This window comes from Bos taurus, chromosome 19 (assembly GCF_002263795.3).
Source record: "Bos taurus isolate L1 Dominette 01449 registration number 42190680 breed Hereford chromosome 19, ARS-UCD2.0, whole genome shotgun sequence".
Taxonomy (NCBI): domain Eukaryota; kingdom Metazoa; phylum Chordata; class Mammalia; order Artiodactyla; family Bovidae; genus Bos; species Bos taurus.
Window position 1 is genome coordinate 18,638,931 of NC_037346.1, and position 18,558 is coordinate 18,657,488.

At 37.2% G+C, this 18,558-nt stretch overlaps 1 protein-coding gene across 9 annotated transcripts in view; it reads right to left on the minus strand.

The window, feature by feature from the left end:
• NF1 (neurofibromin 1) overlaps nucleotides 1-18,558 on the minus strand; it is a 273,622-nt gene that overhangs the window by 22,367 nt on the left and 232,697 nt on the right. For all 9 annotated transcript variants that reach the window (XM_059877703.1, XM_059877699.1, XM_059877700.1 and 6 more), the window contains 12 exons: nucleotides 17,830-18,023; nucleotides 16,648-16,788; nucleotides 16,208-16,487; nucleotides 12,718-12,932; nucleotides 12,471-12,532; nucleotides 12,203-12,317; nucleotides 11,366-11,467; nucleotides 8,522-8,662; nucleotides 5,733-5,859; nucleotides 4,057-4,188; nucleotides 2,054-2,189; nucleotides 473-630 (listed from right to left, as the gene is read on the minus strand). In XM_059877703.1, coding sequence (XP_059733686.1) covers nucleotides 473-630; nucleotides 2,054-2,189; nucleotides 4,057-4,188; nucleotides 5,733-5,859; nucleotides 8,522-8,662; nucleotides 11,366-11,467; nucleotides 12,203-12,317; nucleotides 12,471-12,532; nucleotides 12,718-12,932; nucleotides 16,208-16,487; nucleotides 16,648-16,788; nucleotides 17,830-18,023 — 1,803 coding nt within the window. The remainder of the gene's footprint in view (nucleotides 1-472; nucleotides 631-2,053; nucleotides 2,190-4,056; nucleotides 4,189-5,732; nucleotides 5,860-8,521; nucleotides 8,663-11,365; nucleotides 11,468-12,202; nucleotides 12,318-12,470; nucleotides 12,533-12,717; nucleotides 12,933-16,207; nucleotides 16,488-16,647; nucleotides 16,789-17,829; nucleotides 18,024-18,558) is intronic.

Sequence of the window (18,558 nt, forward strand, 5' to 3'; positions counted from 1 at the left end):
AAAAACTCTTACCTTTTTGTTTTTTTAAGAAAAGATGGCAAATAGTATTATTATACTTCATAGCATAGTGATATATTCTACCCACAGATGATAATTTTGGAAAATATACTGTTAAAGGCCCTGCATCTGAATGCTGTGAGACTCTTTTCTGTGAGTACCTAATGTCTCTCCTACTCTCATTTACCTGCTGCCTGGACAAATAATACAGAATAAAACAAGTACAGCCACAATATTTAGTCTAAGAATCCCCCACAAAACTGTTCTGAGATCTCATTCTCATTCTTCTGTCTTAACTGATATGGCTTAACTGATCTATCAAACTCTCTTATCATTGACATCAAAAACTTTGCTGCATCAAAAACAGAACATTTTGATAATCTTTAAGAGCTTCAAATAATTTTCCAAGAGTGAAAGTATCTGACCATTTTTAAAAACAACTCTAAACATTTCTACATAATTTAGATAAACTAACCAAGCAATTTCTTCGTGTTGGCCTGAGAAGGCTGCCCCATGTCCAAGCTCATAGATTTCCTGGCTCGGGGACTGGTCTGGCCCGCAGGTGGATAGCTGGCTGCAAGGTACCCTTCAGAAGCTTTGGGAGATGACCACGGCTGATGCTCCTTTAGTGTCCTGAGAAATTAAAACAATTGAGAAGAATCAATAAACATGATGACAAAAACAAGCATTCTTGGCCCTTCTAATTGGCTGTCCTATTTCCCAATGGCAGTGATTAATTAATTTTAAAACTGTACTTTAAAGCACTTTGGAGAAAAAACTCTTAATTTATCCCCAGGAGGTATTCACTTTCTTGCCATGACATCTTATTCATAGCAGGTACTCAACAAACGCTCAACTTAACTGTACTGCATTCATTTTTTAATAAGAGAAAATCAAGTCTAAATAGGCAATTGTACCACTGGTTTAAAAACCAAGGGGAACACAGACAAATTCACTTTTTACTTTCCATAACAAAAAGAGCATTATCTCAAATAAATATAATCATAGGAATGACTAAAGAGTAAGACTACTGAAAACCAAGTATGCCTGGAAAGCTTTTGCATACACTGTTAACATCTCAGTTGGAAAATGCCAAGGGCTTTTTATTAAAAAGTGGGATATTGATAAATTTAATGATACAAGCTCTAAAAATATATGATTATTTTCCTATGTTCAACACTGTACCTAACACTTAAAGGTACCATTAATTGAAAATATAAAAAAACTCCAAGTGATGCCAATTTTATGGAATTTCTCTATGTTTTAGTGAAAAACATGCTACCCAAAGCCATATATGACAGCAAATATAATTTGATTATCTTATCTAAATCTGCACTATAGAAAAATCTTTAGTAACTTTAGTGTGATATGAGTAAATACATAAATATGTTGGCATGTAAATCTTTTTACAAATCTGTATACCTCAGTTTTCTATCATTAAGCTTATAATGTTGCTTATATTTCACCTTAGGTTTTCCTAAGGCCTTCTCCTACAATCTGATACTTTCTAGATCATCTCTTCATCCTTCAACTGACTTGTGCTTAAAAAGAGACAAAATAATGTTAACTAATTAGCACAATCAGGTAAGAAGAACTTTCTCACTACTAAGAAAGAAAGAAAAGAAAGAAAGAAAAGAAAGAAAGAAAAGAAAGAAAGAAAAGAAAGTGAAGTTGCTCAGTCGTGTCTGACTCTTGGCGGGCCCATGGACTGTAGCCCGCCAGACTCCTCCATCCATGGAATTTTCCAGGCAAGAGTACTGGAGTGGGTTACCATTTCCTTCTCCAGGGGATCTTCCTGACCCAGGGATCAAACCTAGGTCTCCCGCAATGCAGGCAGCCGCTTTACCGTCTGAGCCACCAGGGAAGCCCTTCTCACTACTAACCCACATAAAATACTGTACATTTATAAAATGAGTTTTGATTTACACTCTTCCTTGATTATCTTCAGTTTCCCTTCTATATTACCTTCTGGATTACTCTGCTACTTGACTCCACTGGCATGGAAAATCAAAACCTGATGAAAATTATGTAATGATGGGAGGAGAAGCCCACTTACCTATAGCTAGGGTCACCATGATGAATGGGATATGTATCCATAGGAACATTTTCCATTGAAATATCAGTAAGAAGCAGAGACTTTCTATGTTTTAGGCTACAGCGACTTCGAACTTCCTCAGACACTGTAAGTAAAGCTAAAAGGAACAAGAAGGAAGATTTAATAATTTAATAAATCATAAATACGACTTAAAATAGGATATACTTCTTACAAGCTCCTAAAGAGAATAACAGCTGCTAAACATGCATGTAAAGAGTCTTGGAGAGTATGAAGTTTAAGGGTATAAACCCTTAAGACAGATTTGTTTATCTTAAAGGGTTTGCCATCTGTTTTGGAAGGCTGCATGTAAACACTGAACAGAGACTTAAACAGTATCTATAGAGTCTAGCGCTTTAATGTATATTTGACCTCAACAAACATAAAAGGTCAGCAGGCCAGGACTATAATGTCCATTTCTTAGGTGAAGAAAAATACTTTGAAATGTTAAATGATTTGCTCAAGGTCAAATGACTCAAAAAAGTTGCTACAAACTGAAGTCTGCTAAACTGGGAATCAGCACTTTCCATCAAATGACTATGTTTATACTCAATACCCCATAATGACCTATATGGGAACAGAATCCTAAAAAGAGTGAATATATATATATATATATGTATGTGATTCACTTTGCTGTACAGTGGAAACTAATACAACACTGTAAATCAACTATACTCCAATTTAAAAAAAAGACTGTTCAAAAACTGTGTTACATATAAGTGCTAAGTGTTGATGAGAAGAGAAACACAAATTGGGCAACAGCAAGCGAGGATGGTATAATGGAAGGAGGGGAGGGCAGACAGTCTAGGCAAAACAAATGGCATCAGGAATGAATATTAAAGAGACATAAAGGCACTTCTAGTAAATGGCAAGCAGACTAGCTTAAAATAGCCCATCCATTTTGAAAGGAAATAAAAATTAAGCCTGTGACATTTAGAGAAAGAGGACAGAATCAGGAGGGCTGCTTCAGGGCTCAAGATGCTGTTGCTGCTGCTAAGTCACTTCAGTTGTGTCCGACTCTGTGCAGTCCCATAGATGGCAGCCCACCAGGCTCCTCTGACCCTGGGATTCTCTAGGCAAGAATACTGGAGTGGGTTGCCATTTCCTTCTCCAATGCACGTATGCTAAGTCGCTTCAGTCGTGTCCGACTGTGCGACCCTATGGATAGCAGCCCCAGGCTCCTCTGTCCACAGGATTCTCTAGGCAAGAACACCGGAGTGGGTTACCATTTCCTTCTCCTTCAAGATGCTGCTGCTGCTAAGTCGCTTCAGTCGTGTCCAACTCCGTGTGACCCCATAGACGGCAGCCCACCAGGCTCCGCCGTCCCAGGGATTCTCCAGGCAAGAACAATGGAGTGGGTTGCCATTTCCTTCTCCAATGCATGAAAGTGAAAAGTGAAGTCTCTCAGTCGTGTCTGACTCTTTGTGACCCCATGGACTTCAGCCCACCAGGCTCCTCCATCCATGGGATTTTCCAGGCAAGAGTACTGGAGTGGGGTGCCATTGCCTTCTCCAGTCAAGATGCTAGGCTCAGGCATTTAGATTTTATAACAGACAACAGGGAGTTACGTAGTGTCACGAACCAAAGATGACAAGAGAACCCATTTCATATACTAATGCAAATTCTTTTATAAGGAAAAATGTTTTGGCAAACTTTCAAAATTTTAACCAATACCACGGGACTGAGTTGTGAACTCTTTACTCTGCCAAGCAATCAGCAGAAGAACCCATAGGTGTCTGTACCTTTTTTGTGGTCCTTAGATGTTTATGTGCATGCTAAGTCACTTCAGTCATGTCCTACTCTTTGTGACCCTATGGACTACAGCTCACCAGGCTCCTCTGTCCATGGTATTTCCCAGACAAGAATATTGGAGTGGGTTGCCATGCCCTCCTCCAGGGACCAAACCCCTGTCTCTTCTTACCACTAGCGCCACCTGTAAGATTATTTTGTCTACTTTGTGTTTTTACCTGCCAAGTAAGCCACGCTCTGTGTATTCACCTCAAATTTGTCACAATTTCTGTGTTTATTAACCAGAGCTAGTAGTGTATGCAAAATTCTGACTGTTCTTGCAACAATGGCAGGTGAAGGATGCCTGTATCCTAGAAAAAATAAAAACAAACAAGAAGTCAATTCTTTCTTTCAGTAAGCATTTGTTGAATTCTTATTCTGTGACTAGCAACTCTGCAAAGAAGAGAAATATATAAGGGGGAACTCCTGCCTTCTGAGACCAGCCATTGGGGAAGGTAAAATATACACATATGTGAACAGTTAATTAATTACATATAGGATTAAGCACCAAAAATGTGCAGAACAGAATAATGCTCCCTAGAACACTAAGGTACCTCAGGGAGAGGAAAATCAGGAAAGATGATAAGTGTTTCAGATCTTCTATTCCCTACAACAGCACAAGGATTTTTTTTAAAAAACCTATTATTGTAGTTTTAAGATATGCTTTGAAAACATGGTTTTATCATTTAATTTTTTTTCTAGTTAAAGGAAAAAACCTTATGATACAAGGACTATATGCTCCCAAAGGTCAAAGAATTGGGTTGATCAGGGGGTAAGTTTGATTTCTGGACAGCTTTTAATCACTAATGCAACTCCATTTAAAACAGGGGATTTGTACACTGGAAATATTTCATATTCCTTTAGAAATACAGAATAAGCAAGCACTTTATCAGCCTAGTTGCAATTCATCTCTTGGTATCCCGCAGTAAGTGTAGTATCTTTTGAGCAATCCCTATTCCCTTTAGAGATTAAAACGGTCAATATTTTTTTGCAAAGATTTCTTAAGGTGGTGAAATAAAATGCATACATTCACACCAGTGTATGTGTGCGTGTGTGTGTACCTGGTTAAAAACCTGGGGGAACCTCTATGATCCCTCAAGCCTAACAATCATTTAAATTGATACAAAACTGCAGATTCAAGTTCTAGCTTGAGTCTCTAATTTTGGCCAAATCTAAAACCAGCAATTCATGCTAGCTACTTATCCCAGGCTATACTTTACATTGCTTTTGCTTCTGACTCACCCTATACGCCATTTCTGTTAACTGCAGTTTTGGGCCATGCCCGTACCAGATTAATCAACCAAAGCTAACATTCAGTGAAGTCAGAAGTAGGGAGTAAAGTCAGATGAGTGACTGAGGGAGCTGACTTTGAGGAATAACTGGAGATCAGTGCTGTAAGTAATACAGAAATGTGGAAGTGGGAGAATGGGGACCAGAGGGCGAGGTCCTATGGTATGTAATAACAGGAGTCAACAACAGTAAATTAGTAACAAGTTAAGACAATCTCTGGTCAAATCTCAAATTTCTAACATGAGTTACTCAAATAACATTTATTAATTTGTCTTATTTTGATAACCAAAAAGATACTTAAGTATCATTAACTAATAAAACAGCTATTAGAAAGTTCAGTACTTAGAAACTGTGTAACAATCAACTCCCTTGCTTTCTAAAGGAAATTTGGTACTTGATATGGAAATCAGGCTCTATTAAAATACATACTAAACAAAACATAACTCACTAAGACATATAGTTTGCATTTAATGTAAGACATATGGGGCAAATTATATCAACTATTTTAGTTACTTCTGGCTTCTTGATACTATTTCATAAAAATATTTTGACACAAGGCCTCTACCTTTTAAGAGGTGTCCAACCAGTGCGAAGTTAAAGTTAGAGTTGAAATTGAGTCCAACAAAATGATCCATTTGTTTGCAGTGCCATTCCAGAGGGTTCCGGATTGCCATGAACACTTCCTCTGGACTCTATTAAAAATAATCATGAGATGGTTGATGGGTTCACACAGGAAGGATCACTTAATTGGTTTTTGTTTGTGTTCAACAGCTATGACAAGGTCAATAATCCTTTTAGGTTGAGAAAAATTATTTTCAGATGACTACAAAATACCATAGAACATTTAAGGTACCAGAAATAAATTAGTGCAAAAGAGTCAAGCATGTAGGGAATAAGGTGATGGAAGATACAACGGCTTTGATTTATAATGCAAAATAAGTGACTGTCAATTTATATCCTGGTGACTTTTAAAAACCTATACTGTTATTTTAAATAAGACCATGCATTGAATTGTAGCTGGCACTTTGTGTACTATGACTGGACACTCAAGAGAATGAAGCGAACTCATATCTACTGAGTGCCTGCTGTATAGAACAGTGTTAGATACATTAATGTACTGAAACCTTAAAGCAATTCTGTGTAACAGATATTAGCTCCATTTTACAGATTGATCGATTGATTGATATATCAGTGAACTAAACAGACAAAAAGTACTAGCCCTGGAGAATTTGACAGTCTAATGTGGTAAAACAAAGAACTGAAACTCAAAAATGCTATGTAACTTGACCTCTAAATTAAGGTATTTAACAATATTTCCTAAAGTGTGGTTTCAGGAATACCTGCCTTAAAATCACTGACAATGCTAGTTCAAGGGTGGAAAGTACTGGGTTCCATCTCAGAATCATGGGAAGTGGTAAGGCCCAGGAATTTGCTTTTTTTTTTAAAAAAAGGCCCTGTGATTCTCCTATACACAGAGATTTTATTTTAAAGCAAAAACTGAAAGCACTTAGGGTCATGTTCAGATCTGTCTAGGTTTCTACCTCAAAGAAAGAAAAACATAGACTATAAAATAAATGTAGAGAGATGTTTAGAGTAGCGTTTTCTATAATAAAAAAAGATAACAGACAAACCAAATGTCCATTAATGGGCAAGGTTAAATACGTTGTGGCTCATGCATTCTGTAAAATACTCTGCAGTCATGAGCAAGAATTATACACACACACACATGAAATTTTGTGTGTGTATATATATATATGCTTTAGAAAGATGTTCATATTGTTAAAAAAAAGCAAGTTGCAGAATATTACATAAATATTAAAGTACTAACTTACTATAAGTTCAATGTATATATATATTTTCAGCTTTACTGAGGTATAACTGACAAAATTGTAAGGTATTTAAAGTGTACAATGTGATGATTTGAAGAATGAATGTATATCCTTTCACATATACATTTCTCCCATTAAGTTAATAAACTATCACTTCACATATTTATATCCCATCCCCTCTTTTGGGGGAGAACATTTAAGTTCTCCTCTCTTAGCAAATTTCAATTATAATACAGTGTTATCAACTATAGTCATTAGGTTAAATAATAGATCCTCAGACCTTATTCATCTTTCATTCTGGTAACTTTTAACAAGCTTTATTAATGGATTCCTAGTATCCTGAGGCATTTGGAGTCAATATTAACTTCTGCTAATGGGTCTATTTTGGCAATGAAAATGCCAAGGCAGATATTCCTAGACAAACACTTCACTCACAAATATCCTATATTCATACAAAAGGCCAAAAGCTAGCCATCTCTCTGACCACCACTGTCCTAAGACCACTCCAGAAAAGAGCAATGGAATTAGGAAAGAGAGATTCTAGTTCCAAATCAGATGCACAAACATGAACAAGTTACCTGACTTCTTTGTTCTTTTCTATCCTATAAAATGGATGATTAAACTTCAAGGTAACTTCTACATCTAAAATTCTGCTTCCACATTTCCCAGAGCCCCAGCTATTGTGGGTCTACACTACACTACTATTTGGAAGACAAAACAAACAATGCTTAGACCAGGCATCTTCACACATAAAACCAGGCTCTGGTCTGTTTCTTTCTTCTCACAAGGTCTGTTAATTTTGCTTTAAGCAAATCTCTTATTATATACACCTATCTATCTTAAAATTCCTCTCTTTTCTCCTAGACGCTTCTCTTTTTTTCCTCCAAAGACAAAATGAATATAATTTCTTACTATTGTATTTCTTTTACTATACTCTGCAAACCAAAACCCAATCTCAATCAAAACTAAAAGGTTTTAAGAGGGGTGGTGATGGTATTAATATGTTTTAAAGTGGGATTAAGCAAACAAAAGACTAGCATAATTAAATATCCAAAAGTTTCCTTTAGACACCTCCAAACTCCTTATCTGCTTCTAATTATACCTATTTCTCATTAAGTACCATAATTCAATAAAAGTGAGCTTATTTTTAGATTATTTCTTCATGAAGTGAAGTAAGGGTGGGGAATGCTAACCTTTACCCTTGGATTATGAAATTACAATTAATGAATGTACAGTGCATAAGACAGCATAGAGCCTAGCAAGGTAGCTATTATTATTACTCAATATTTTTATCCTTATTCTGTTTACCAATATTGGGCAAGTACTGTGTTTTTGCTATTTTTATATAAAAAAGTATGCAAAGTTTAAACCATTTTATGAGCTAGTAAGGAATATATTCACAACCAGTTACACGGAAATTCATATTTAAAGATGGATCTCTTCTAATTTTAAAAGAAAACAACAACAAAAAAAGGAGACACTCTAACATGCATAATTTAGAAACACCAACCGAAAGCTTGTTTACCTTGTCGTTGAATATCCTGAGACTGTCTAAGGTGTGCAGGTTTTGTTCCAGAAGTGCAGTGCCTGCTGAATACAAGTTGACCTCATCGAGCTGTAGCACGGCTACAGCAACCCAAAAGAGGGCTTTGTGCAGAGGGGAGTCCTAGGCAGGGGAGACGCACTCCAGGTTAGTAAGATACACCACCGTCTCATCAGAACACACTGTGGTATACAAGAAATCATGCGTGTGCGCTCAGTCGTGTCTGACTCTCTGATCCCGTGGACTGTAGCCCACCAGGCTTCTCTGTCCATGGTATTTTCCAGACAAGAATACTGGAGTGGGCTGCCATTTTCTACTCCAGGGAATTTTCCCGACCCAGGGACCGAACCTGTATCTCCTGCACTGGCAGGTGCTTCTTTACAGCTGAGCCATTGGGGTAGCCCCTTAATAGAGTTTATCTAAAAGTTCCTATCTCATTTACGCTTTCTTTCCTTAAAAGTTTCTTTAGTTGAGTTACTTTCCTTGCTTACAAATTTGCAACAGATATAACAACACTTTATTTAACATATTAAACCTAGGCACAATGAAAATATTATGCTTAATATTTTAAGCATGTCTATATTAATTAGATCAACAAATATTAATACCAGGTACTTAATACTGAATATTTCTTAATTCATGTGAACCTGAAATTCACTTAGGTTAATTTCTCTTGTATTTAGAACTGCTTGATTTGCAAGTGCTTATTTTTCTTTAGGCTGGTTAGGTTAGAGCTCATTTTACAAATTAACCGCAGCAATATTATCCAAAGAAACATACTGAGACGTACATATATCCAAACAGACACAGTCAGAGATATACCTTCATTTTCTAAACTTAGTCATGAATCAAATATGACAATATAAAACAAAATGTGAATAAGTTGGAATAAAAAAATTTAAAAGGCTTCTTTCCTCCCCCCCAACTCAGTTTCAGCAATTAAGAGACAGTCTAGATAAGTGATCCAGAGAGCTCTGGGTCTCAAGGCACAGGGAGAGAAAATCAGGTTCTCCTAGTAGGAGTTTCTGCCCTCAGGACAAGAATTCTAAAGAGAGATTTTTTTTTTTTCCTTCAAGCTTTCTCTACTGTTTTGGGAATTAAATTGGTTGGGGGTCAGTTAATTTTCTACTGGCATTGGGTAATAAAGTGGTGCAATTGAAGTTTCATAATTTTCACAGATACCCCCTTTTCTTTTTTTTTAAGGGTTTTGAAAAGTTGGTCAGCCCGTGTAACAAGAGTGTTTTGTGTGTCACTCAGACCAACCTAGACTGTCTTTGACAAAAGTAGCTAAATCCTCATCTAAGCCTTCTTTAAAGGTGGAGTTAAGCAAAAGGATCATTTTAGTTGTTAGAATGACTCAAATGTCAAGCCAGAATATTGCTTAAAACCTTTTCCCCCCAATCTTCCTTAATAGTTTGGATTGATTCATCTGATCTTTGCTTGCACTGTTGAATCTTTGTCCATTTATGGTTTTTGGAGAAAGCTCTGAGATGGGTTGAGTAATTTCTGAGCTAATTCCTTGTATTTGGTGCAAGCTTCTGGACTATGTGATTCACAGTCCTTTAAGTGGTATTTTCACCTTGCTTTCTCTAGTCATTCCCTTGTTCTGTTTTCAGAAACTAACATCTGCATTAGTTGATACAGATCTGAAAACCTGGGCTCATAGGTCCAGATGGTCAATTAAAATTCCTTAACAAATCCCAACGGATCTTAGCTGGGATTGGGAAATTCCTTAGCTAAACCCCTAAATTCTGTTCGGATCCAGGGTGTATAGGTAAGCATCGAGGATGATTAATTTCTCCCTGTAATAGGTTTCTCCTTAAGGGAGCTATAATCACTTCTGAATTTTTTTTATCCTCCTTTGCTGGGGAAAGGTGAGAAGCAGGAGGCAGAAGAGCTGGAAGACTTTTTTAAAAACCATCTGGGCCAGACGCATTCCATTCAGTTTGACCTTACAGTTAGCATTGCACAGTGTCTTTTTCTAACTGTGCACACAAAAATATCAATTTTGGAATAGCAAAAGAACCCCAATTTGGCCATTTTATAATGTTTGTAGAACATATAGCTCAAGACCAAGAACATACAGGTCTTTATTTCTATGTAATCTCTCTCAATTTGGCGTATCTTTGTACTCAATTCACAGAATACAACTTTAGAGTTGGAAGATAATACTATGCCATTACTTAGTCAATTTATTAATGTAGAAACATAATGTCCAGATGTTATACAGATGACCTGCCTGAGGTCACAAAGCTGAGATGAGCTCAGACCATCCTAAAACAGTGGCTGCTATTATCTTATTTCCTTTAAACATTATCTTCACTTAGCACCCAAACTCCTTTGATTATCAGGTGTGCTTTACCCCAGCTTTACATTTCTCCACAACAATGATCACCAACTAACGTATCATGTATTTTAATCACTTTATTATCTAGCCACTCCTCAACTTTCACATTCATTCCAGAATTAAAGTTCCCTGAAGGCAGATAATTTTATTGGCTTTGTTCAGTATTATATCTCTAGCACCTAAAACAGTACTTGGCACATAGCAGATGCTCAACTGGATGAAAGAATTAAGCATATATATCCATCTTTCCTTTAAGCACTGATAAGACAATACCTAAGCACTTAAGAACATATTCTCCATCCTTACTCTTCCTCTAATGTAAATAAAACAACTGAATTTTAAGGTAAGACGTTCTACTTTAACTATAGCTTTTTCTTTATAATTTCTCTATCCATCTTATTTTCTGAACTCTTTGAAAGAAAATAACATTTAACACTAACACCCAAAATAAATGCACTCATTTTCTACACAGTAATTACCTTATTAAGAAGTGGTTGTAATTTGGTTAGTGCTATTACTGTAGCTTCTATCAGAACTTGACTGTTGTAAGTATCAGGTCCTTTTAAGCAACTCTCAAGAGCCTTTTAGAGAAACAGAATTTTTATGTTACTTTCATTGAAACAAAACATTTACTCCTAAACTGAATTTCAGAATTATTTCAGAACAATTCTTTATTTAATAAGTGCGAGGATTATTTCCAATGCTGTGGTGATCTTGGTAGCTAGTAAGCACATTTGGAATCTTTTTAAGAAGTATTTCTATATTATATGCTAATATAGGAAGTCAGGCATTGTTATAGCAGTTACAAATTACATAATTTTATACAAGGCTAGTCTTTGTGGTTGTTGTTTAGTCGCTAAGTCGTGTCCGACTCGTTGCAACCCCATGGACTGTAGCCCACTAGGCTCCTCAGTCCACGGGATTTCCCAGACAAGAATACTGGAGTGAGTTGCCATATCCTTCTCGAGGCAATCTGCCCCATCCAGGGATCAAACCCGCCTCTCCTGCATTGCAGGTAGATTCTTTACCACTGAGCCACCTTAGAAAGGTAAGGCTCGTCTTACCATCTAGTAAAATGCTTATAATAAAACAGTAAGAGTACCTTCTGCCAAAAGAAATACTTAATTTTTTTAAGATATCTTCTCTAGAGAGGCTTTACTTCAAAGAATTATAATAATCAAAACCCATTTTTAAAGGTTCAATAAACAACATATAAGATACTTTATTAAATTCAAATTTAAATGTCCCTTAGAAAAATTCAAGATATAATTTACAACTTGGGAACCACAAATATTTGGGAAGAGAGGGGGAAGTACCTTGCTGAGGATACGGATAATCTGCTTTATCTGCCCATGAGACACTCGTTTGCTAATACAGCCAAAGACAACAAGAGCTCTCGGTTGCAGGGACGGGTTATACTGGAATGCAAATCTACAATTAAAAAATTCAAAGAGCTTATGAAAACCTTTGTGTTTATATACATACATATAAATACATAGAATAATTACTTAGAATATCAATTATGCAGTAATATCTATCTTTTCAACAGTACACATACTTTTGCAACTTAAATGTGGGACATACCTTTGTGCTAGTTCTGTCCATTGGTCCAGCCACTTGCATGTTGGAATATCTCTCATACATGCCTAAAAAAAAGATACTCTAAATATATTTATGTACATAAATATTTCTAGAAAATTCTAAACACAGTCTATGGGAATGTTTTTATTTAAGCATTAAGTGCAAAACAGAATAAAACAGTATTTCTTCTATACAGTACCAGTGGATTTTTAAAAATGAGTTTAGCTTCTTATCATTTTGCCTTCTATACCTCCATGATCTCCAACAAAGCCTCTGTGACTGTCTCCAAGGATGTCAAAGCAAAAGTCTCCCTCTCATAGGAGCCAGGAGAGAATGACCTGTCCCGGTAGCTGGAGCGGAAGGCAATGACAGCAGCTGACTTGACTTTGCTAATGCCAAATAGCAGGTAAAATTTCGGTAATGAGAACTCTGTCAAGCTGAGTCTCAAAACTTGCTTGGTCTCTTCTATAAAAGACAAAAGGAACAAGTAAAGACTTTAAAGATATAATTTTTTTTTTTAATTCTAGTGTCACATATTTTATTATAAATTTATAAAATTTGAATATCATATCAAATTACCTAACAGTGCTCCCTAAATCAACCCTCTTGATACATTAGCTTCATGTTCATCAATTAACTCCCTATCTACAAGAGATGGCAAGAGTGAATGTCGACATTCTAGGAATCAGCAAACTAAAATGGACTGGAATGGGTGAATTTAACTCAGATGACCATTATATCTACTACTGCGGGCAGGAATCCCTCAGAAGAAATGGAGTAGCCATCATGGTCAACAAAAGAGTCTGAAATGTAGTACTTGGATGCAATCTCAAAAACAACAGAATGATCTCTGTTCGCTTCCAAGGCAAACCATTCATTATCACAGTAATCCAAGTCTATGCCCCAACCAGTAATGCTGAAGAAGCTGAAGTTGAACGGTTCTATGAAGACCTACAAGACCTTTTAGAACTAACACCCAAAAAAGATGTCCTTTTCATTATAGGGGACTGGAATGCAAAAGTAGGAAGTCAAAACATACCTGGAGTAACAGGCAAATTTGGCCTTGGAATACGGAATGAAGCAGGGCAAAGACTAATAGAGTTTTGCCAAGAAAATGCAGTGGTCATAGCAAACACCATCTGCCAAAAACACAAGAGAAGACTCTATACATGGACATCACCAGACGGTCAACACCGAAATCAGATTGATCATATTCTTTGCAGCCAAAGATGGAGAAGCTCTATACAGTCAGCAAAAACAAGACCAGGAGCTGACTGTGGCTCAGATCATGAACTCCTTATTGCCAAATTCAAACTTAAACTGAAGAAAGTAGGGAAAACCATTAAACCATTCAGGTATGACCTAAATCAAATCCCTTATGATTACACAGTGGAAGTGAGAAATAGATTTAAGGGCCTAGGTCTGATAGATAGAGTGCCTGATGAACTATGGACGGAGGTTCATGACATTGTACAGGAGACAGGGATCAAGACTATCCCCATGGAAAAGAAATGCAGAAAAGCAAAATGGCTGTCTGGGGAGGCCTTACAAATAGCTGTGAAAAGAAGAGAAGCAAAAAGCAAAGGAGAAAAGGAAAGATAAAAGCATCTGAATGCAGAGTTCCAAAGAATAGCAAGAAGAGATAAGAAAGCCTTCTTCAGCGATCAATGCAAAGAAATAGAGGAAAACAACAGAATGGGAAAGACTAGAGATCTCTTCAAGAAAATTAGAGATATCAAGGGAACATTTCATGCAAAGATGGGCTCGATAAAGGATAGAAACGGTATGCACCTAACAGAAGCAGAAGATATTAAGAAGAGATGGCAAGAATACACAGAAGAACTGTACAAAAAAGATCTTCCGATCCAGATAATCACGATGGTGTGATCACTGACCTAGAGCCAGACATCCTGGAATGTGAAGTCAAGTGGGCCTTAGAAAGCATCACTACGAACAAAGCTAGTGGAGGTGATGGAATTCCAGTTGAGCTCTTTCAAATCCTGAAAGATGATGCTATGAAAGTGCTGCACTCAATATGCCAGCAAATTTGGAAAACTCAGCAGTGGCCACAGGACTGGAAAAGGTCAGTTTTCATTCCAATCCCAAAGAAAGGTAAAGCCAAAGAATGCTCAAACTACTGCACAATTGCACTCATCTCACACGCTAGTAAAGTAATGCTCAAAATTCTCCAAGCCAGGCTTCAGCAATATGTGAACCGTGAACTTCCTGATGTTCAAGCTGGTTTTAGAAAAGGCAGAGGAACCAGAGATCAAATTGCCAACATCCGGTGGACCATGGAAAAAGCAAGAGAGTTCCAGAAAAACATCTATTTCTGCTTTATTGACTATGCCAAAGCCTTTGACTGTATGAATCACAATAAACTGTGGAAAATTTGAAAGAGATGGGAATACCAGACCACCTGACCTGCCTCTTGAGAAACCTATATGCAGGTTAGGAAGCAACAGTTAGAACTGGACATGGAACAACAGACTGGTTCCAAATAGGAAAAGGAGTACGTCAAGGCTGTATATTGTCACCCTGCTTATTTAACTTCTATGCAGAGTACATCATGAGAAACGCTGGACTGGAAGAACCACAAGCTGGAATCAAGATTGCTGAGAGAAATATCAATAACCTCAGATATGCAGATGACACCACCCTTATGGCAGAAAGTGAAAAGGAACTCAAAAGCCTCTTGATGAAAGTGAAAGAGGAGAGTGAAAAAGTTGGCTTAAAGCTCAACATTCAGAAGACGAAGATCATGGCATCCGGTCCCATCACTTCATGGGAAATAGATGGGGAAACAGTGGAAACAGTGTCAGACTTTATTTTTTTGGGCTCCAAAATCACTGCAGATGGTGACTGCAGCCATGAAATTAAAAGACGCTTACTCCTTGGAAGGAAAGTTATGACCAACCTAGATAGCATATTCAAAAGCAGAGACATTACTTTGCCAACAAAGGTTCGTCTAGTCAAGGCTATGGTTTTTCCTGTGGTCATGTATGGATGTGAAAGTTGGACTGTGAGGAAGGCTGAGTGCCGAAGAATTGATGCTTTTGAACTGTGGTGTTGGAGAAGACTCTTGAGAGTCCCTTGGACTGCAAGGAGATCCAGCCAGTCTATTCTGAAGGAGATCAGCCCTGGGATTTCTTTGGAAGGAATGATGCTAAAGCTGAAACTCCAGTACTTTGGCCACCTCATGGGAAGAGTTGACTCATTGGAAAAGACTCTGATGCTGGGAGGGATTGGGGGCAAGAGGAGAAGGGGACGACAGAGGATGAGATGGCTGGATGGCATCACTGACTCGATGGACGTGAGTCTGGGTGAACTCCGGGAGTTGGTGATGGACAGGGAGGCCTGGCGTGCTGCGATTCATGGGGTCGCAAAGAGTCGGACACGACTGAGCGACTGAACTGAACTGAACTGAACAAATTCGTACTAGGAGAGCAACACTGTCAACCAGTGCTGAGTTTTTAGCTTAAGTGATAACTTAAAGAGTTTCCATGAAAAATGTGCATAGAACATCTCAGCTGTGGCTTGAGATGGAATGAAAGTAATTCATTCTTTTTCTATTTCGACTGTATTTCATGTCATTACTATAGATCTAAATAAGCAGCTTGGTGTGAAGGCATCGTAATATTAATAAATAAATAGGTAATCTAGGCTAAGTCAGGCATTGTTATAGGTATAAAATGGGGAAAGGATGTGGTAAAAACACACAGTGCTTTCCTAGAACCTACCACTAAAATGAAGCTGTGAACAAGTACACAGAGAGTGAATGATGTTAATGACCAATCCATGTGTGGAAGCTCTCAGGGAGAGTGGCCCTGTTGCTACTAAGAAAGTAACAACGTGGAAGAGGTAGGGGAGATGAGCTGCCACGTCCAGGGAATTGTTGAAGGACAGCATTAGCATGTAGCGAGCCAGAATGGCAATGTCATCCCACATAAGATGTTGCTCTAAAGTAGGAGTTGGAGATAGGCATGTCTTGTCAATTATTTTGCACATCCTTCCAATAACCTGTAAAGAAGCAAAAAAAATTTTTTAAAGGGAGCTAAAAAGTTTTATCACAAAAAATTTCTTTTTAAAATGATTGTTATAAAACAAAAAACCTCCTGATAAAAAAACCCCAAACAGATACATCAAACCATAGCCCAGAAGGCAAAGGAAAAGTGATTACCTTGCTTGAAACCAATTTCACATTTCCAGAAGCCAAAGCTACAGCAGTATCTGCCATCACCTCAGCCTTTATTGATCCTAAGCCACCCGTTGCACTGGTTTTGATGAAACTGTCTAGTACAACATCAAGGAGGTCTGTAATCTAGTGGAAGAGGGAAAGATTAACTTATGTTTTAGCCATTCTACCAACTTAGTTTTTAACTTAAAATTAATTCAAGGAGCAGTCCAATCAACATGAAAATTCTGGTTTACCTGAGGCCTCCACAACACTAGGTTTTATTTAGAGACTTGTCAGAAATTTATCATAAAATATCCAGAAAAGGATGAGAACAGTCACTCAATTCCTTCAGAGACTGGTATTCAAAAATTTAAAATCTCTACATATATTATTTTCGTTCACTTTTAAAGCACCTCTGTTCTCTAAGACAATAGTGTATCAGCAGTATAAGGTACAATTATTTTAAAATATAAGAAATGACATCAAGTACTGAAATGTTTTGTAGAGCTACAAAACTGGCTCCAAGGTCATTTAAAATAATGTGGAGGATTTGCAGCATTATCTGAATAAGGGTATTGCCTCCTTAAGTGATTACTTTGAAGAAATGGTAGCATAATTCTTATCAGATAGAAATTACATTATACTATTTTAATATTGGCATTCTTAAAAATGAACTATAAGTGAGAGCAGGAGGCCCAAATAAAATCATTAGCAAACATTTACTGACACCTGTGGTATACAGGATACCAGAATATACTATAATGCACTACTTATCAGAAATAGTATCAGATTTTCACAGTTAAATTCTACATGCAGCCATCCCTTGGTGTCTGTGGAGATTAGTTCCAGGACCCCCTGCAGATATAAGTACCTCACTTAAGAAATGGCATAGTAAAGTTGGCCCTCAACGCCTTTGGGTTCTGCACATTGAGGACTCTGTGGGGCGACTGTAATAATGCTATGGAGAAGAGTGTTAGAATAATTAGCTTTTCTCTGGTTCTGAGACACAGACCCCTATAGTTCTGAAGTGGATCAGGGATTAGGTGGGTGTCTGGCATGCTTTTTGAAAAAGGGAACTGTCTTTTCTATAGCTGTATCCCTAGTGCAGTGCTTTGCACAATGTGGGTATCAGATTAATATCTGTACCAAGGAGGTACTAGATAAATATTTGAGAAAACTCAATACCTGCCCAAGGCTCCCCCATATTTTTGCTTGAATAGATGGATACATCTGTTTCTCGTTTATGGTCATTGTTATCAGCTTATCAAGAATTGCAGTAACTCTCTGTCGCTTGGCATCATCGTTGTGCTTACAAAAACGTACTAGATTTGATAGCCATGGAGTCATGTACTCCAAACAAAGGTGTTTCAATTCAATACCTGGGGGTAAAAATTACATTATTAGCACAGATGGTCCACAAAAATGACATCAACAATTATTTCAAAATAAAAGATTGGGAGGAAAAAAGGTAAAAGGAAAAGACCATAACCTAGAATCAGGCCTGGAGAAAAGAGACTTGGCAAATATATTACTGAAGACAGAGATGAAGAAAGAGAACAAGCCTTAAAGAACGTAATCTCCAAAGTCATTAAGCCGATTTTTGAAAAGTTTTATCTTACTTTTCTCCCTTTTAATAGCTTCTCTTCTAGTTAAAAATTTTCTCACTTTATTCTCATTTTAAAAGGAATATTGGTAATCATAGGAACTTTGATAAACAGAGAGTATCATCATAAAAATGAAACTGATATCAATATACTGGTGTCTCACTTGACTTCTCCATAGGCTTTCAAATCTATGCAGAGATACTGTATGTAACCCATCCCAACTTCTCCACAAAAATTAGGGTTATGCTACATACAGAATATGTTTTTTAATTTACTTTTAATTGGAGGATAATTGCTTTACAATATTGTG